This window comes from Geotrypetes seraphini, chromosome 2, assembly GCF_902459505.1.
Source record: "Geotrypetes seraphini chromosome 2, aGeoSer1.1, whole genome shotgun sequence".
NCBI classification, from domain to species: domain Eukaryota; kingdom Metazoa; phylum Chordata; class Amphibia; order Gymnophiona; family Dermophiidae; genus Geotrypetes; species Geotrypetes seraphini.
In genome coordinates, this window is record NC_047085.1 from 252,481,951 (window position 1) to 252,501,237 (window position 19,287).

General features: G+C 47.9%; 1 protein-coding gene across 5 annotated transcripts in view; it reads left to right on the forward strand.

Annotated features, from left to right (window-relative positions):
- Window positions 1–19,287, forward strand: part of LOC117353437 — a 117,877-nt gene that overhangs the window by 1,663 nt on the left and 96,927 nt on the right. The window contains exon 1 of one of the 5 annotated variants that reach the window (XM_033929372.1): window positions 18,154–18,251. The exons of the other annotated variants lie outside the window; for them this stretch is intronic. Coding sequence (XP_033785263.1) covers window positions 18,169–18,251 — 83 coding nt within the window. The 5' untranslated portion in view covers window positions 18,154–18,168. Of the gene's footprint in view, window positions 1–18,153; window positions 18,252–19,287 lie in introns of those variants that run through there. 5 annotated transcript variants of the gene reach the window in all.

Here is a 19,287-nt window from a genome sequence, read left to right on the forward strand (position 1 = left end):
CCGTAAGGCGGTAAGAGGGGCCAAAAGAGACTATGAGGAAAAAATAACCAAAGAGGCAAAAAACTTCAAGCCATTCTTTCGATATATTAAGGGGAAACGACCCGCAAAGGAAGCGATGGGGCCGTTGGATAACCATGGAACAAAGGGAGTGCTAAAGGAGGACAAAGCCATCACTGACAAACTGAACACATTTTTTGCATCTGTGTTTACCGAAGAGGATATACCACAACATACAAGAAGCCGACAGGCTATACGCGGGAAACGAAGACAGGAAACTGACAGGGTTGACGGTCAGTCTAGAAGAGGTATGCAGGCAGATTGATAGGCTTAAAATTGATAAATCCCCGGGGCTGGATGGCATCCATCCAAGGGTAATCAAGGAACTGAAAGGGGCTATAGCTAATAGCTAATCTGTCAATCAAATCGGGAAGGATTCTGGAAGATTGAAATGTGGCAAATTATACACCAATCTTCAAAAAAGGTTTGAGGGGTGATCTGGGAAACCTCGGTACCGGGAAAGATGGTAGAGGCACTAATAAAGGACAGCATCATTAAGTACGACGAACCCAATCTGATGAGAACCAGCCAGCACAGCTTCAGCAAAGGAAGATCTTGCTTGACGAACTTGCTGCACTTCTTCAAGGGAGTAAACAGGTAGATAGACAAAGGTGACCCGGTCAACATTGTATATCTGGATTTTCAGAAGGCGTTCGACAAGGTTCCACATGAACAAGTACTTTGAAAAATTGCAAGCCATGAAATTGAGGGTAAAATACTCACATGGATTAAAAACTGGCTGGCGGATAGGAAAGAGTGGGAATAAATGGACAATACTCGTACTGGAAAAGCGTCACCAGTGGAGTGCCGCACGGTTTGATGCTTGGGCCCATGCTCTTCAATATATTTATAAATGATCTGGAAATTGGCACGACGAGTGAGGTGATTAAATTTGAAGACAATACTAAGTTATTCAGAGCAGTGAAGACGCAGGAGGATTGCGAAGATCTGCAACATGACATAAACATGCTCAAGAAATGGGCCACAACGTGGCAAATGAGGTTCAATGTGGATAAGTGTAAGGTGATGCATGTCAGTAACAAAAATCTTATACACGAATACAGGATGTCCGGGGCGGTACTTGGAGAGACGCCTCAGGAAAGAAACTTGGGAGTACTGGTTGACAAGTCAATGAAGCCGTCTGCTCAATGTGCGGCGGCAGCGAAAAGGGCGAACAGAATGCTAGGAATGATTAAGGGATCACAAAAAGATCTGAGAAGGTTATCATGCTGCTGTACCAGGCCATGGTACGCCCTCACCTGGAATACTGTGTCCAGCACTGGTCATCGTACATAAAGAAGGACACGGTACTACTCGGAAGGGTTTAGAGAATAGCGACTAAAATGGTTAAGGGGCTGGAGGAGTTGCCGTACAGTGAGAGATTAGAGAAACTGGGCCTCTTTTCCCTTGAAAAGAGGAAACTGAGAGGGGACATGATGGAAATATTCAAGATACTGAAGGGATTAGACTTAGTAGATAAAGACAGGTGGTTCACCCTCTCCAAGGTAAGGAGAACGAAAGGGCACTCTCTAAAGTTAAAAGGGGATAGATTCTGTACAAACGTAAGGAAGTTCTTCACCCAGAGAGTGGTGGAAAACTGGAACGCTCTTCCGGAGGCTGTTATAGGGGAAAACACCCTCCAGGGATTCAAGACAAAGTTAGACAAGTTTCTGCTGAACCGGAACGTACGCAGGTAGGGCTGGTCTCAGTTAGGGCACTGGTCTTTGACCTAGGGGCCGCCGCTGGAGCGGACTGCTGGGCACGATGGACCACTGGTCTGACCCAGAAGCGGCAATTCTTATGTTCTTAACAAAGTAGGGATAGACCAAAGAATTTCCAGAACAGTAAAATAGAAAGTCCTTTTAATGAAAAAGCACCAACTTTAAAAACATCTTTAAAATATGGGACATATTTTGGCTGGAGAACCGCCTGCCTCAGGGATCAAAAATACTCAGACAAATGAGTGGTAAATGTGTTAGGTGCAGTTACGAGTATGTAATATACAGTTGTAGCAAAATACAAAGTAAAGTAGCCACTGAATGTCTCACAACGGCTTAGACAATGTTTGCAAAGCCTGGGAAATTGGTCTGCCTATTGTTTGAGGATTGTCCTTATACAGTACAAAAGATTGCTACCTATTAAATTTAGGTAACTAAATTTAGCTAGTTAGCCAGGACAAGTTTTAAAGGCATAGGCAGATAAGTCTTGCTAAGCCATCTATATTTCTTTGAATATTGAAGTTTATGTTTCCATGGTGTGGAATGGTGAACTATTTGTTATCCCACATAGATTTAATAATATATGATAACAAATTACACCCACAAACAAAATGAGGTCAATATTCAGCAGCACGGTTTAAGCAAGCAGTAAAAGCTCCTGTCTACTTAAGCAAGCTGAGTAGGTTGAGAGCTGATGATATTCAGCATTATTTAATCTGAAATTGCTGTTGAATATTGGCCCAGGCCACTGTGGTAGTATGGTACTCTGGTTAGCGCCAGGGCAGAACTAGGAGTTATGTGGGCACTATTAATAGTCAATGTTGGTGCTCATATAACTAACCAGTTATGTTGGACTATACAAAAGGCAATCTTAACTTTGCCCAGTTAGCTATGTGAGCATGGCACTGATATTGGCTGAACCTGCATAATTTCTGGGTCATGCTGATGACCTGGATATTCATTGCTTGTGTCCAGATATGGGCCAGCACTGAATTTAGCTGGCTGCAGTCAGCATTCAAAAACATATTGACTGCCCTCCCCCCCAGCTTAATATTAATCTAGCAATGTATTTTTCTTGCAAGATGGAGGTTAACAGAATGACTTCCTTAAATGCTGAAAGTAGAAATCTTTGTTGAAGTGATTGGTTGAAGCAGTAGTGTAGCCAGACCTGATATTTTGAGTAGGCATGAACCATTTCTAACTTTCTATCTGCCCCCTTTCCCCATGCAGACCAAGCATTTCTTTCTCTTACAACCCCCCTCCCCCCCGGCACAGATCTTGTATTTGTCCCTTTGTAATGGGTGGGCCAATACCCATCCAAGCTCACCTGTGGCTACGCACCATTGAAGAACATGTATGATAAGGTTATGCAATAGGAAGAATTCATAAAAGGATGGAATACAGAAGAGAATCAAGAGGATAGGTTGTAAGCTAAGAAAAAATAGTCTGGAAGAATATCCAAAGGCTTTTTAGATGGATTGTTTATGTAAAGCACTGAAGGGTAGGTTTACCAAGGGGAAAGAAGAAATACTGGTAAAGGTGTCATTAGGATATTTACAATAAGCAAGGCTGGCTTAACTATTTGGCAAACTAGGCAGTTGTTTAGGACAGCAGCTTCTCAGGGACAAGGAAAAAGGAGCTATATCCTGGTAGTCACACAACTTTTACCTACAGGGAGAGTGGGCCATTTTTAGATAACCTGGGATAAATGACTTTTGCAAATTATTCTTTGCTGGAAGATAGACATTGCATTTTGTTTTGCATATATTTATTTATTTTGCACATGATTGTTCTGGGAATGGTGATGGTGGGGGTAATCATGATTTGTTGAATTTAATTATCAAAATTTTAGGGGGGAGAGAAGCTGTGGATATGACAGCTAATTTGGGGACAGGGACAAAGCAGAAGGTTTGCATAGGGTGCCTTATACCTTTGAAAGAGCACTAACAATAAGTTGATTTGTAGGACCCAATCCCTCCCCTAGCTAGTGTTGTTCCATGGATGGCTGAATTCTACTCCTGCAGTTTATAAACATACCTCTTCAGCAAATATGAGGTGAGAGAATCTGGCTGTTCTTTAAATGCTGCCTAAGCCTGTCGGAGCATAATCACCTTCTTTAGCGTCCCTCCGGACCAGCACAGATACTGATGGGGTTACGTTCCACTGCCAGCAGGTGGAGACTGAGACAATGACTTTTGGCTGTAGTGCAAGTGGGCTGTGCAGTCCCATTTACAATCGTAAGCCTGTGCAGTCTTTGATTTAGTGTAGGGCCTGTTGGATTTTGATTTGGCCTTGCCTTTTATGTGGTGCCGGATTGAGTTTGGGGGACCCTTTCGGGGGTCTGTCCAACCACATTTCCCCCACCTACCCCAAAATTTTTTGAGCTATAGGTGCCTCTGCTGTAAGCCTTGCCACTTCTCAGGCAAGGCATATAGCTTTGAGAGCCAGTGGGGTCTACTTACTAAAGTTTTATTGAAGAAAAAAGAATAATCCTGAGGCAATGCTGGTCTGAAGGGAAGCTTTCAATTAGCTTCAGTTGACTGTAATTGACTTTTATTGTTAACCGGTGTTTTTTTTTTTTTTTGTAGTGGTTTTCACAATGAGCACTTTTAAAAGGAAAAAGTGCTCATTGTGTGCCCAACGAACAGTGAATGCGGCCGGCGTGTGCACGAAGAGCTCCAGCTGCGAGGAGGAATCCTTGTTAGCTTTGGGTGTCAGCGAGCAGGGTTCACCCTTGCGCATGCACCGCTCTTCCTCTAATGCCTACACAGGACTTTCCCTAGCCACTGATGGTCAGCGAAAAAAAAGGTTTCACTTACTGCAGACAGTGCTGGGGACTCCCTTTTCACTATAGCAGCTGCTCCCAGCAGTTCCACTTTAGCTGGGTTTAGCAGCAGTTCCACTTTAGCAGCAGGCCTCTTTGCCGCTACAGTCCATGGGTGAGTTTTTCGGGGGCTTTTCTCCGGTTTTGGCGGGAAGCTCTGCCATTTTGCCTGTGGCCTCAGGTGACCTCCTGTCTTAGAGAGACAGGAGTAAGTTTTGAATGTCTCTCCTACTTCTGCAGTGAGTGCTTCTTTGCCGCCAAAGGGTTTTGCCCCTGATTTTGTTTTGGCCATGTACAAGGCTTACTTACAGGCGGCTGGGGGTCCTGCTTCCTCCCTGGGTGTCTCAGGTTTTTCGGGGGAGTCTTTTCCCTCCACTTCTACCCACATTCAGACACCCTTAGCATTTGCTCCTGCTCAGGTCCCCCCATCTTCGTCAAAACAGCTGCGGGTTTCTTGAGATGAAGATTTTTTCGTGGCAGACACGTTTTCATCTGATGAGGACTTGGACTTATGGATGATTCACCTGATCCTCTTGGGGGAGACGGGTGATGTTGAAGGGTGTTTTTCAGAGATGCCAGTGGGCAAGGATGCATTGATTGTGTGCATTTTTCATCAAGAAGAGCTGCAGGTTTCTTCAGTTTTGCGTTATGAGGAGGAAGCAAAAAAACCCCTCGTGTTGTGAACCCCCTGCTTCAGGGGATCTGGTCAGCCTCCCACTCTTTTCCTATGCATCAGGATATTCGGGATGTGATGCACTTTTCGCTTGGTGTGCATTCCTGATGGGGATAGGGATACCTTTAAGTCTCCTGTGGTCAATGTGGTAGTGTTGGCTATTGCACCCAGACATATAGTGCCAATTGAGGGCAGTTCGACCTTGAGGGACTCGCAGGATCGTAAGATGGAGTCTCTTCTTAAGCAGAGTTTTGAAGTGGCTGCCTTGGCTGTCCAGGCAGCGATTTGGTTGCCCGGGCTTGTTTCCGATGGTCCGAGCAGGTCCTTGACCGGGAGTCTGATGACTGATTCTTGGTGGATCAGGAATTTGCTAAGATTGAGCTAGGTGTTTCTTATCTTTCAGATGCAATGTATGATTTGTTGTGGGCCTTGGCCAAATCAATGGCCCTCAGCATAGCTGCTCACTGTACTCTCTAGCTGCAGGGTTAGTCGGCGGACACGGCTTCTAAGGCTAAGCTCAGTAAGTTTTCATTTAGAGACTCCTTCCTCTTTGGGGAGGAGTTGGATAAGCTTGTTTAGGCTTTGAATGATTCTAAAGTGCCTCAGCTTCCGGAGGACTATCCTCAACCAGCATCTCATGGTGGCACCAGTTGGGAGTCGGTTGCGTGACTTTCACACTTATCACCCTGGCCGGGTTGCAGCCTCCTTCCCTGCCAGGGAGCACTTCTTTCAACGCATGCAGTCCTTTTGGGGTGCCCGTTGGGGAGGGTGTGTTTCATCTGTGAACCCTCCTCCACCCGTCCGGCCCAATGACTCCTTGTGGGTCCTCCTCCCCCCCCCCCCCTGGTTCCAGTAGGCACCCGGTTGTGGGACTTTTATCCAAGATTACCTTGGATCAGTGGGTCCTGTAGGTGCTCTAGAGTTTTACCGTCCCTTACCAGATCGTTTCCTGTTGTCCCCTTGTTAGGCAGCTTGGAAGAAGTGGGCTTTTCGACAGACACTGCAGCGATTGCTGGACCTCAAAGCTGTGGTTCCGGTTCCTCTCAAGAGATTTGCACCGGTAGGTACTCCATTTACTTTGTGGTGTCCAAGAAGAGGGGTCTTTTTGACCAATTTTAGATCTGAAAGGTGTCAACAGGGCACTCTGGGTTCTATCCTTTCTCATGAAGACCCTGAAGTCTGTGATTCTAGCCGTTCAGCCTAGAGAATTTCTGACTTTCCTCGACCTTACGGCCTAGCTTCATATTCTGATTCGACTCTCCCATCAGCGATTCCTTCGCTTTACGAGTTTGGGAAAGCACTATCAGTTCTGTGCACTTCCATTTGGTCTGACCATGGCTCTGCAAACTTTCACCAAGGTTATGGTTGTGGTAGCGGCGGGTTTGCGCAAAGAGGGCATTTTGGTTCATCCTTATCTAGACTTTTGGAAAATTCGAGCAAAGTCTTTTCAGAACTCCCGGGTCATGGCTCGGATTGTGGAGTTTCTACAGACTCTGGGCTGGATGTTCAAACTGTCCAAAAGCAGGTCTCCGTCTCAGCGCTTGGAATATCTCAGAGTTCTCTTCAACACCGGCCTGGACAGAGTTTTCCTGCCCAAAGCATGGGTGTGAAATTATAGTCGCAGATTTGCTTTCTGATGGATTGTCGTTCTCCTTGGGCACAGGATTATCTTCAGGTCTTAGGTTTGATGGTGGCCTCCCTGGAAGTGATCAGGTAAGCTCCCATCTTGGAGTTCTTGCAGAATGGGCTCTCTCTACGGGTTCAGGTGGGGCTTTGATGTCTTTTCACAATCTATTGCACAGTCAGCACTTGGCCTCTTCTCCAGAGAGCTGCAAAATTGCTTTAGCCTCCTGTTTATCCTTCGGTTCCAGCCTGAGATCTCAATCTGGTGCTTTCAGTGTTAGTTCATCCTCCTTTTAAGCCTCTTGGGCTCCTGCACGTTGAAGGACATTACTCTTAAAGCTGTGTTTCTGGTGGCCATTACTTCTGTGAGATGAGTTTCCGAACTGTAGGCCTTTTCATGTAGGCCTCCCTTCCTGGAGTTCTCTAGGGAGCGGGTCATGCTGCACACGGTTCCCTCCTTTCTTCCTAAGGTCGTCTCTCCATTTCATGTCAGCCAGTCCGCTGCTCTTCCAGTCTTGGGTAGTCAGGAGGGCTTGGTGTAGCAGAGGCTGTTGCGCAAGATAGATGTCCTTAGGGTCCCTCGGGCTTATGTTAGTGGACCCAGGAGGTCCGTAAGTCAGATTGTCTTTTTGTTCTCGTTGGTTTTTTAAGAGGGATGGTGCGTCTAAGGCTACCATTGCATGCTGGATCAAGGAGGCTATCGCTTCAGTGTACCTTCCTCAGAAGAAACCTGTTCCAGATTTCCTCAAAGCTCATTCCAGCTTCTTGGGCTGAGTGTTCTCTTGTGCCTCCGGTGGATATCTGTAAAGTGATGGTCTGGCTTTTCCTACATTTCTTTGTTTACCACTACTGTGTGGACATTCAGGCACGTTGGGATGCAGTGTTCAGTGAGCATGTACTTGTGATGGCTCTTCGGGGGTCCCACCCATGATGAGTACTGCTTTGGTACATCCCATCTGTATCTGTGCCGGTCTGGAAGGACACTAAAGAACGAGAAATTAGGTTCTTACCTGCTAATTTTCTTTCTTTTGGTCCCTCCGTACTGGCACAAACTCTGCCCTATCGTTCTTGTTGCAGTTTGATTTCGTGAAGAGTACGGATTTTTTCTGCAGTTTTCGGTCTGTTTGTTTTGAGTTTTGGGGAGCATGTTTTATATACATTACTGAATAATTGAATGAATAAGAACAGTGGCATTGGTTCGGCTGGTTTAGCTGGTGAACTGTGGGGACATTGAAGGTTCTTCTACTGATCATTATCCAACAGAGTGGCTATGTCCTGTGAGGGCAGATATTTATTCTCCACCCTTTGTGGCGTAGAGTTGGTCTGTTTTGTTGTGCTTAGTTATTTCCTGGCTATTCATCAGACTGATTATAGATGGGACTGCACAGCCCACTTGTACTACAGCCAAAAATTGTCTCAGTCTCCACCTGCTGGCAGAGGAACTGTAACCCATCCGTATCTGTGCCGGTCTGGAGAGATTAAGGGGTCCTTTTATCAAGCCATGCTAGAGGGGTTAGTGTGTCGGACATTTCATCACACACTAACCCCCGCGGCCAGCTAAAAAACTAACGCCTGCTCAATGCAGGTGTTAGCGGCTAGTACGACAGGCGGTTTAATGCGCAATATTACGAGTGTTAAATCCCTACCGCAGCTTAATAAAAGGACCCCTAAAAGAAAGAGAAAATTAGCAGGTAAGAACCTAATTTCTCCTTCCTCTACACTAGTGGTCTTAAAATCAAACCTTTTGCAGGGCCACATTTTAAATTTGTAGGTATTTGGAGGGCCTCAGAAAAAATAGTTAATGTCTTAAAAAAGAAATGACAATTTTGCATGAGGTAAAACTCTTTATAGTTTATAAATCTTTCCTTTTGGCTAAGTCTTAATAATAATATTGTAATTTATAGCTAAAGAGACATATGATCGAGAAACTGTTTTATTTTACTTTTGTGATTATGATAAACATACCAAGGGCCTCAAAATAGTACCTGGTGGGCCGCATGTGGCCCCCAGGCCACGAGTTTGAGACCACTGCTCTACACTGATCAGGATTCTTCTGCCTGTCATGCAAATACTGTATGTCCTTGTTTCTCTCTCCCATCCATTCATTTTCATGTGCAAACCGTCTTTTATTTTCTTGGAAGAAAAGTATTCACTCAGGATTATAGTGACCTCATGACTGGTTGCATCATTGTGATGATATTAAAGATCTCAGCAGCAGCAACAAAAGGATGAGAAAAAAAGACCCACAGAACTGTTTTTAAAATGTTTTATTTTTAGCTCAGAGAAAAAACCGTAAATATATGCGCCATATATTCCAAATGGAACCTGTAATACTTTCAACAGATATAACTTACTCCAAGACAGTAAGTGAATATTAATGAGCAAGGGATGCTCTAGGTCAGGGGTGTCCAATCTTTTGGCTTCCCTGGGCCGCATTGGCCGAGAAAACATTTTCTGGGGTCGCACAAACGCTGCAGCAAGACAGAGGAGGGAACTGGCAAGACAGTAAACACCCAGGGGCAGCAGAGGAAAACACCGCATCGCTCTCAACTGGGGCCGCACAAAATACTTCACGAGGCTGCAGGTTGGACACCCCTGCTCTAGGTCATATACTACTACTATTAATTATTTCTAGAGTTCTACCAGTTGTACACAGTGCTGTACACTCACGGAGACAGTCCCTGCTCGAATGAGCTCACAATCTAATCAGTCAAGACATACAAACAGGATGCTGGGGTAGAGGTTAAAGTTAGCAGGGGATGGTTAAACTGCTGGCTAGAGTGATGAACAGAGAGGAGTAGAGTTATGACACTCCAAGACAAAAAATGTTTTGTATGCATTTATAAAATATTTTCCTAAAATCCAGAAAGCATATTCAATTTTTCTTAACATCATTTGAACTAATAATCATTCTTTAGCACTCTCCAGACCAGTAGAGGTTAACTTTACGAATGGGTATATATCTAATCATGACCAGCAGGTGGAGACTGAAAACAAAACTTTGGGACAGTATATACTATCCTCCCTTCTCTATTTCCCTCAGTCTTCTTTCAGTCTCCAGCAGGTGTTGAGTGATCTGTACCCATCTCTCTTGGTAGGGCTGTTGGAATTTGTTTAGGGGTTTCTAGTCCCTGTTTTTGGCCGGACGGAGCTTGGCCGGGCCCTGTTTGGGGGTCCGTCCGACCTCGGGGGTGTCAAACCCGGCGGGTCACGAGCGGGGTCCCTCCCCCCACTTCCTCCACCTCCCCACATTTTTTTAGAGGAGCCTCAGCAGTAAGCCTTGCCCCCTAAGTCAAGCAAGGCATATTGCTTCGAGAGCCTGTGGAGTCTGTTCTGTAAAAAAAAAAAAAAAAATCCTGAGGTAGTGCTGGTCTGAAGGGTTGTTTCCCTTTAAGAAAACTGTATTTTACTGTATTTTTTCATGTAACCAGCACTTTTTTATAGCTAGGTCGCGTCTGGAGCAATTGTGCCCTTCTCCGGGGGAGTAGGCCACAATTGTAGTCCAGCCGCGAGGCACTCGCGGCCGGCCTGAACTCGGCGGTTTGGGTCGGTGAGGTGGTGGAGCTCCGTCGGCAGCGGCTGCAGGCGCCCAGAGCTCCCCGCCGATGGTGCCTCGCGAGTCGGCTTGGAGCAGTGGGGAAGCCCGGTCTTCCACAACCGCCCACGGAGGGATTCCCCGAAGGATTCCCTCTCAGCTGATTTTTTGACAGCTGATGCCGACTTGCCTGTCTTAGCGGCTGAGACTGTTCAGTCTTCTCAGCCGCTACAGGCCATGGAGGGAGCATTTTTGGCGGGAACTTCGCCATTTTCTTTGTCTGGCCCCTCCATTTTGTCTGCAACCTCAGGTGACCTTCCCCCTGTATGGCGAACACAGGGGCAGGTTTCAGCATGGACCCCTGCTGGGGCAGGGAGTCCCTGGGGACCCCCAGGGGTTTTTTGCCCCCAATTTATTTTCTTTCTTTGTGCGGACTTTTGGGGGTCCCACGTGCGCCTGGGGGGTTTCGGGGGGGGTTTCCCTCCGCGCCCCCTATGGCTTTGCCTCCCTCTTTTCGTTTGGCGTCCCCTCTTCCTCCTCCCTCATCCAAGCGCCCGCGGGGGGGCTTGGATTGCGAATTGGTGGGCGGAGGAGCGTGTTGGCCTGGTTGAGGACCTGGCTGCTTTGGCGGGCTTCCAGGATCCTCTAGAGGGGACGCCTGTTGGCAGCGGGGCGGCGGGTTTCCCGTCTTCCAGAGCAGATGCGTCCGTGGTGCGCTTTTTTATTCAGAGGGATGAGCTTTTAGACCTGTGTAGCAGGTCTCCTTGGTGCTGCATTTTTGCAGTGGCGCCGCCGGAGACCCCGCGTATGGGGGCCCCTCTGCTTCAGGGGGTCTGTCCTGGTTCCCGCTCTTTTCCTGTGCGTCAGGATTTGCGGGATTTTGTGTTGGCGCAGTGGCCTATGGGCGCAGTTTCGTTTGGTGTGCGCCTTGGCTCTTGGGTATCCCGTCCCGGAGGGAGGTAGGGCTACCTTAATTTCGCCAATGGGGAACGCGGTGGTCTCGGCACTTCCTAAGCGGCATACCGTGCCTGTTATGGACGGTTCTGCTCTTAGGGTCTCGGAGGCGCGTGCGTTAGAGACTCTTCTTAAGTATGATTTTGATGTCTCTGCCTTTGGGGTACAGGCGGCTGTTTGTGGGGAGCTAGTCGCTCGCGCCGTGTTTCGGTGGGCTGAGCGTGTCCTGGATCGGGAGTCTGATGACTGGTCTCTAGTGGATCAGGAGGTAGCGAAGATTGCGATGGCTGCCTCGTTCCTCTCAGATGCTCTTTATGACTTGGTGCGGATTTCGGCTAAGTCTATGGCATGGCCGCGCGGCGTATTTTGTGGCTGCGCGCTTGGGCGGCGGATTCTGCGTCCAAAGCTAAGTTTACTAAAGTTCCCTTTAGGGGGTCTTTTTGTTTGGAGAGGAATTAGATGAGTTGATTCAGACTCTGACGGACTCGAAGGTGCCCCGTCTGCCTGAGGACCGTGCCCGCCCTGCGTCTAGGTGTGGGGCTGCCCGGGGGCGTTTGCGGGAATTTCGCAAGTATCGCCCGGGGCGTGGGGCTGCTTCTTTCCCGGCTCAGGGTTTTTCCCGGGGTCGGTTCTTCCAGCGCATGCAGCCCTTTCGGGGGGCCCGTCGGGGGGCAGGGAATCCCTCCGCCGGTTCCCCCGCTTCCCGTCCTGCGCAATGACTCCTTGCCGGCGCCCCCTTTGGTTCCGGTGGGGGCCCGGCTGCGCAAATTTTTCCCCAAATGGGCCGAGATCGCGTCCGATCAGTGGGTCCTTGAGGTGGTGCGGGACGGTTACGCTCTGGAGTTTACCCGCTCTCTGCCGGACCTTTTCCTCGCTTCTCCATGTCAGACTCCATGGAAGACGCAGGCTTTTCGTCAGACCCTTCAGCGTTTGCTAGATCTCGAGGCAGTGGTGCCGGTGTCCCCTACGGAGTGGGGCACCGGCAGGTACTCCATTTACTTTGTGGTGGCCATAAAGGAGGGGACCTTTCGGCCCATCCTGGATTTGAAAGGGGTCAACAGAGCTCTCAAGATTCCGTCTTTCCGCATGGAAACGCTGCGGTCGGTCATTCTGGCGGTTCAGCCGGGGGAGTTTCTTACGTCTCTCGATCTGACGGAGGCCTACTTGCAGGTTCCAATTCGGGCCTCTCATCAGCACTTCCTTCGCTTTGCGATCTTGGGGCGGCACTTTCAGTTCTGTGCGCTTCCCTTTGGTCTGGCCACGGCTCCTCGGACGTTCACCACGGTAATGGTGGTCGTCGCGGCAGCCTTGCGGTCGGTGGGCATCCTGGTTCACCCCTACCTGGACGACTGGTTGATTCGGGCAAAGTCGTTGCAGGAGAGCTCCCGGGTTACGGCTCGGGTGGTGGAGTTTCTCCGGTCGCTGGGCTGGGTGGTCAACCTTTCCAAGAGTCGGTTGGTCCCGGCTCAGCGTCTGGAGTGCCTTGGGGTTATGTTCGACATCTCCTTGGGGAAGGTCTTCCTTCCAGAGGCCCGGGTGAGCAAATTGCAATCTCAGATTCGCCTGCTTTTGGCGTCCCGGGGTCCTCGGGCGCGAGATTTCCTCCAAGTCCTGGGGTCAATGGCGGCGTCCCTGGACGTGGTGAGGTGGGCGCGGGCCCACATGCGTCCTCTTCAGTATGCTCTGCTCCGGAGGTGGTCTCCCCGGAGGCAAGATTTGGATGTTCCGGTTCCCCTGCGAGGCTTGGCGCGCTGCAGTCTGCGCTGGTGGCTCCGGACCCCTCACCTGGTTCAGGGGGTGGGTCTGGATCTCCCGCAGTGGACGGTGCTCCTTACGGATGCGAGTCTCTTCGGTTGGGGGGCTCAGTTTATGGGCCACTCAGCTCGGGGCACCTGGTCCGCGGAGGAGGCCTCCTGGTCGATCAACGGGTTGGAGACCAGAGCGGTCAGGCTGGCGCTGTTAGCTTTCCACTCCCTTTTGCTGGGCAAGTCGGTCAGAGTCCTGTCGGACAATGCCACGGCGGTGGCTTATGTCAATCGTCAGGGGGGCACCAAGAGCACTCCTGTGGCGCAGGAGGCGGCTCGGCTCATGGTTTGGGCGGAGTCCCATCTTCTGGACCTCTCGGCTTCTCATATAGCCGGAGTAGAAAATGTTCAGGCAGACTTCCTCAGTCGTCACTTCCTGGATCCAGGAGAGTGGTTTCTCGGCGCCGGAGCGTTTCGGTTGATAGTGCAAGATTGGGGGCAGCCCCTGATGGACCTGATGGCCACGAGTGGCAACGCCAAAGTGCCCCGCTTCTTCAGTCGTCGCAGGGAAGGGCTGGCCGAGGGTCTGGATGCTCTGGTCCAGCCGTGGCCAACGGAGGGGCTGTTGTATGTGTTCCCTCCTTGGCCGCTGGTGGGCAGAGTGCTTCTTCGCATTGTTCACCATCCGGGTTTGGTGGTGCTGGTGGCTCCGGATTGGCCTCGACGTCCGTGGTATGCGGATCTGGTGAGGCACCTGGTGGCGGTTCCTCTTCCTCTGCCTCTCTCGGACGACCTTCTGATGCAGGGTCCCATTCCCTTGTTCGACCCGTCTCTCTTCTGTCTTACGGCGTGGCTCTTGAAAGGGGTCGCCTTAGCAAGAAGGGATATTCAGACAAGGTGATCGCTACACTGTTGGGGTCCCGGAGGCTTTCTACCTCTCGGGCTTATGTGCGGGTTTGGCGTCTCTTTGAGGAATGGTGTCGGGCGCGGGGAGTGACCTCTTTTCGCGCTTCTCTGCCTAACATTCTAGAGTTCTTGCAGGATGGCCTGGATAGAGGCCTGGCTTGGTCTTCTCTCCGGGTTCATCTTGCGGCCCTGTCGACCTTTCGAGGGTTGGTGTCAGGTCAGCGTTTATCGGCTCTTCCTGATGTGATTCGGTTTCTGCGGGCGGCCAAGTTGCTTAGGCCTCCCCTACGGCCCTCGGTTCCCTCTTGGGATCTTACTCTGGTTCTCTCTGTTTTGGTGCGCCCGCCTTTCGAGCCCTTGGACGACTGTTCTTTGAAGGACCTTACTTTGAAGGCGGTCTTTTTGGTGGCCATTACTTCTGCTAGGCGTATTTCTGAGCTGCAGGCTTTCTCTTGTAGGGCTCCCTTCTTGGAGTTGTCTAGGGAGCGGGTCGTCTTGCGGCCTGTTCCTTCCTTTCTGCCGAAGGTTGTTTCTCCTTTTCATGTCAATCAATCGGTGGTTCTCCCGGTCTTGGGTGGTCGGGAGGGCTCTTCTGAGCAACGGCAGCTGCGCAAGTTGGATGTCGGTCGGGTCCTTCGCTCTGATGTGCAGCGGACCCAGGAATTCCGGAAGTCCGATCATCTCTTTGTCCTCCTGGCTGGTCCTCGTCGGGGAGCTGGCGCTTCTAAGGCTACTATTGCGCGCTGGATCAAGGAGACGATTGCTTCCGCTTATCTTCTGAAACAGCAGCCTGTTCCGGAGTTTCTCAAGGCTCATTCCACTCGGGGTCAGGCGGCTTCTTGGGCTGAGTCGTCGCTCGTGCCTCCGGTGGATATTTGTAAGGCTGCGGTTTGGTCCTCCTTGTATTCTTTTGTTAGACATTATCGAGTAGATGTTCAGGCGCGTCGGGACGCGGTGTTCGGTGAGCGTGTTCTGGTATCGGCCCTTCGGGGGTCCCGCCCGTGAGAGGGACTGCTTTGGTACGTCCCATTCGTAAAGTTAACCTCTACTGGTCTGGAGAGTGCTAAAGAAGGAGAAATTAGGTTCTTACCTGCTAATTTACTTTCTTTTAGCTTCTCCAGACCAGTAGAGGTCCCCACCCTGTCTGTTGTTGTTGTTGTTGTTGGGGCTGTTTTCGCGGGCAGTTTTTGTTTTTTTGCTGCGGGTTCTAGTATTTTTCTAGGGCCGGGGAGAATTAAAGAACAGCGGCTGTGGCTCGGCTGGCTTAGCTGGCGAGCTGTGGGGACATTTTCCTTCGGGTATTTCTCCTCTGCATTTTCCAACAGCATTTGGGTATGTTATTTGTTACTCCTGTTCGGAGTATTGTTTTCTTCCTGTTTTCCAGTTCTTGGTTCTGCTTGGCTATTCGGCAGACTGAGGGAAATAGAGAAGGGAGGATAGTATATACTGTCCCAAAGTTTTGTTTTCAGTCTCCACCTGCTGGTCATGATTAGATATATACCCATTCGTAAAGTTAACCTCTACTGGTCTGGAGAAGCTAAAAGAAAGTAAATTAGCAGGTAAGAACCTAATTTCTCCTTTTCATGCCATTTGATTGCGCTGATCTGTTGATTATATCGGATGCCTATGAGGTTTGAAGATCTTGTAAAGCTAATTTCAGTTTACAGATTCAGCTTAAAGGGAAGGAATTTTTAGTAGCCTGATTACTTGCAAAATCTGCTGATAATTTTGTATTCATGGATCTGGTAGATAATTTTCCATAGAAAACTTAAAATGTACTTTTAACTTTTCTTTGGAAAATTTGCCTAGGCTTGTACTTGATATCGAAAGTACCCAAGAACTTGCACCTACTTTTTTTTTTTTAGGTTTGGGGGGGAGGGGGGCAAAAGAAAAAATATACCCTCACAAATTTGAAAAATTCTTTCTACATTCATACTTTACTCTTCTGTCTTAAACATATCTTTCCTCCCTCCCTGGAAAGAACTGTCTGGCTGAAAAAAAAGCACATATGAGTCTTGTGCATACATTTAGATATGCCAAAAAAGCCTGTTTTCAGACAGGCCAAGTTACCCAGGTAAATCACAATTGAGTCACATGACTTTGAAATTTGCCCCTGATGGGATAATTTTATAACCGGATGCCTCCATTTAGGCATTTTGAGGCTGCAAGGTAGTAGGAGCCTTTCTATAATGCCCTAGGTTCCATTATAGGATACCAGACTAACACTAGGTACAGCAGACATAGACCTGATGTAAGTTCAGGTGCCTAAATGCAGCAGGAACACATGTAACCTACAGTATTCTGAAAATCATGCATGTAAATGGAAGCCTCACCTACATCCTGCCCATTCTCTGCTTCTGTTTAAACCCCTATGTTCTGTAAGTTAAACAAGTATTTGCAGAAAAGTGCTTAAGCACCCTGCTATGCCCACATACCATATATACTCCAATATAAACCTATCCACATATAAACCGAGGTAACCTTTTCCCCCCCAAAAAAAAGGGGAAGAAAGGTTGACGTGAATATAAACTGAGATTGTAAGCTCTACTGAGCAGGGACTGTCTTGAATATTTTAATGTATAGTGCTTCATACATTTAGTAGTGATATAAAAATGATTAGTAGTAGTAGTAACTTGTGTCGGCCATTTTGAGTAGTGAGTGCACTGGACAGGAGCAGAGGAGGATCACTCTTGCTCTGACTCACCACTGGACCAGCAGGGCTTAAGATAGGCCTGGGGAGAGGCCTGCGATAGGACTGAGAAAGGGAGGACTCAAATATAAACCGAGTCCCCTATTTTGGGGCCAAAACTAGAGAATGACACAGGAACAAATTTTTCCCTGTCCCCGCAGGAACTCAATTTCTTCATCCTGTCCCTGAGAGTTTTGTCACTGTCCCTGCCCCATTCCTGTAAGCTCTGCCTTAACTGCACAAACCTCAAACACTTATGATTTTAAAGTGTTTGAGGCTTGTGCAGATGAGGACAGAGTTTGCAGAGACGGGGAAAAATTTGTCCCCATGTCATTCTTTATTCTAAATATTTATACATATAACGTAGTAAATGATGACAGATAAAAACCCAAGTGATCCATCCAGTCTGCCCAACCATACATGTTCCATAAATTAATTATTTAGTTTAAATGGTCCTTTTTCTTAGATATTGCTGGGCCAGAACCCCAGAGCCCTGCCCAGTAGTGTGCTTAGGTTCCATCTACTGGAGTCTCCCATCAAAGCTCACTCCAGCCCATCTTAACCATCCCCAGCCCATCCTCAACTGAATATTAATCCCGCGCTTGTTTAAACTCTGTCACTGTTTTCTTCTCCACCACCTCCCTCAGGAGCACATTCCACGCATCAACCACCCTCTCTGTAAAGAAGAATTTCCTAACAATACGCTCAAATCTACCAGCCCTCAACCTCAAATTATGCCCTCTGGTTTTACCATTTTCCTTTCTCTGGAATAGATTTTGTTCTACGTTAATACCTTTCACGTATTTGAACGTCTGAATCATATCTCCCCTGTCCCTCCTTTCCTTAGTCTAGGGTATACATATTCAGGGCTTCCAGTCTCTCCTCATACGTTATCTGGCGCAAGCCTCCTACCATTTTCTTCACCTTCTTGCACACACCTAGATTCTAAAAATGCCCTTTATGTTGGTAATTCTATAAGGGGGCTCCTCAAAAATGCAGGCTGTTCTGTAATGGACTTTGTACAGCGCTGCGTAATTAATAGTAGTACTGTAGTAGAATCTGAGCATCCAGATTCCAGAGCCAACACACTACTTACTGAATTCTGTAAACTGCACATATAATATCTGCCTACCTTTAACCCTCCCATGCTCCATGTTGTAAAAGTGGCAGTCAGCTCACCTTATTATGATGTCACAGGCTGCCTCCCTTAAGGCATGAATTCAAGGGGCAGTCAAAATTGTTGAAGCAGTTCTTCTTAAGGGAGGTTTTGCATGCATAAAACTCATTATTACATTTGTATGTATGTCACAGATGATAACATAAAGCAAGTGTGGGTGTGCACTGGGCTTAGAGTTTGCTATAATGCTTGTATGTGGTGTGGAGGGAGATTTTATGTCCCACATTCTGCTTCACACATGGCAAGGTGAGGCAGGAGAAACAAAACATGGCACGTAGAAGTCAGAGGCTTCAGGAGCAAGAAACAGCAGGGAGCAGTGAGAAAACAGAGACAGGAACTACCGCTAAAAGGTAAGGAAGTTGCAGTGTTATGGAGATTCCCTGTCAGAAGAGAGATCAGAAGTTAAAATAACTGATAAGGAGAATAATCCCAGTACTAGCAATTTATCTGGTTGCAGTTTGTTGTTGTTTTTTAAAATTAATTATTAAGGGAAATTATTAAAAGAAACACAACGAAGTAGCTGCATGGAGATGAGCCCTTTATGAAGATAGCAAGTATTTATAGGATGGAAATTTTAGGACTAGTAATGTCCACCAAGCGGTAGACTACAAACAAAGATGAAGTTTCTTAAGAGAGGGAGAAGAATGCAGGCTGCAGATATAGGTTCATTATATTCAATTTGTATTCCTGGAGGAATTGAGCTACCCATTAAGGAGTGAAGTTGATTTGGTGGAATAGTAAGTGAGTACAGTCAGATAAATACAGTATATCAGTTGCTAAAAGACAAATGTGTATTAAAAGGGACCTTATACTTTCTGCTTGTGTCTCGTATGCTAAACATCTTCATAACTTTGTTTTGCCATGTTCCTCTGTCGCTCCTTGCTGAGCAGTGACATTCCCTATTAATTGTCAGGCTAAGCGTCTCAAGTCTTCTCTGAATCTCCTGAGCAATGCACAGAATAGTCACTCATCATCTTCCTAGGTCCTGAAATAGCAGCATGTGCAATTTGAATAATGTTAGCAAAAGTACTGCAAGTATTCGGTACCCATGGTTATTGCTCCTCCCCAATGGCAAGCACTTCCAATTTAGATGGAAAGTTCCTAACTTGCAAAAACTAGAAGTCTGAGTAGAGGCAGGGATAGTGAGTGCACAAGCAGTATCTTTACAGTGCTCACTGTCTTTCTGTAGTCGGGGGTGTCAAAGTCCCTCCTCGAAGGCTGCAATCCAGTCAGATTTTCAGGATTTCCCCAATGAATATGCATGAGATCTATTAGCATACAATGAAAGCAGTGCATGCAAATAGATATGCATATTTATTGGGGAAATCCTGAAAACCTGACTGGATTGCGGCCCTCGAGGAAGGACTTTGACACCCCTGTAGGTGG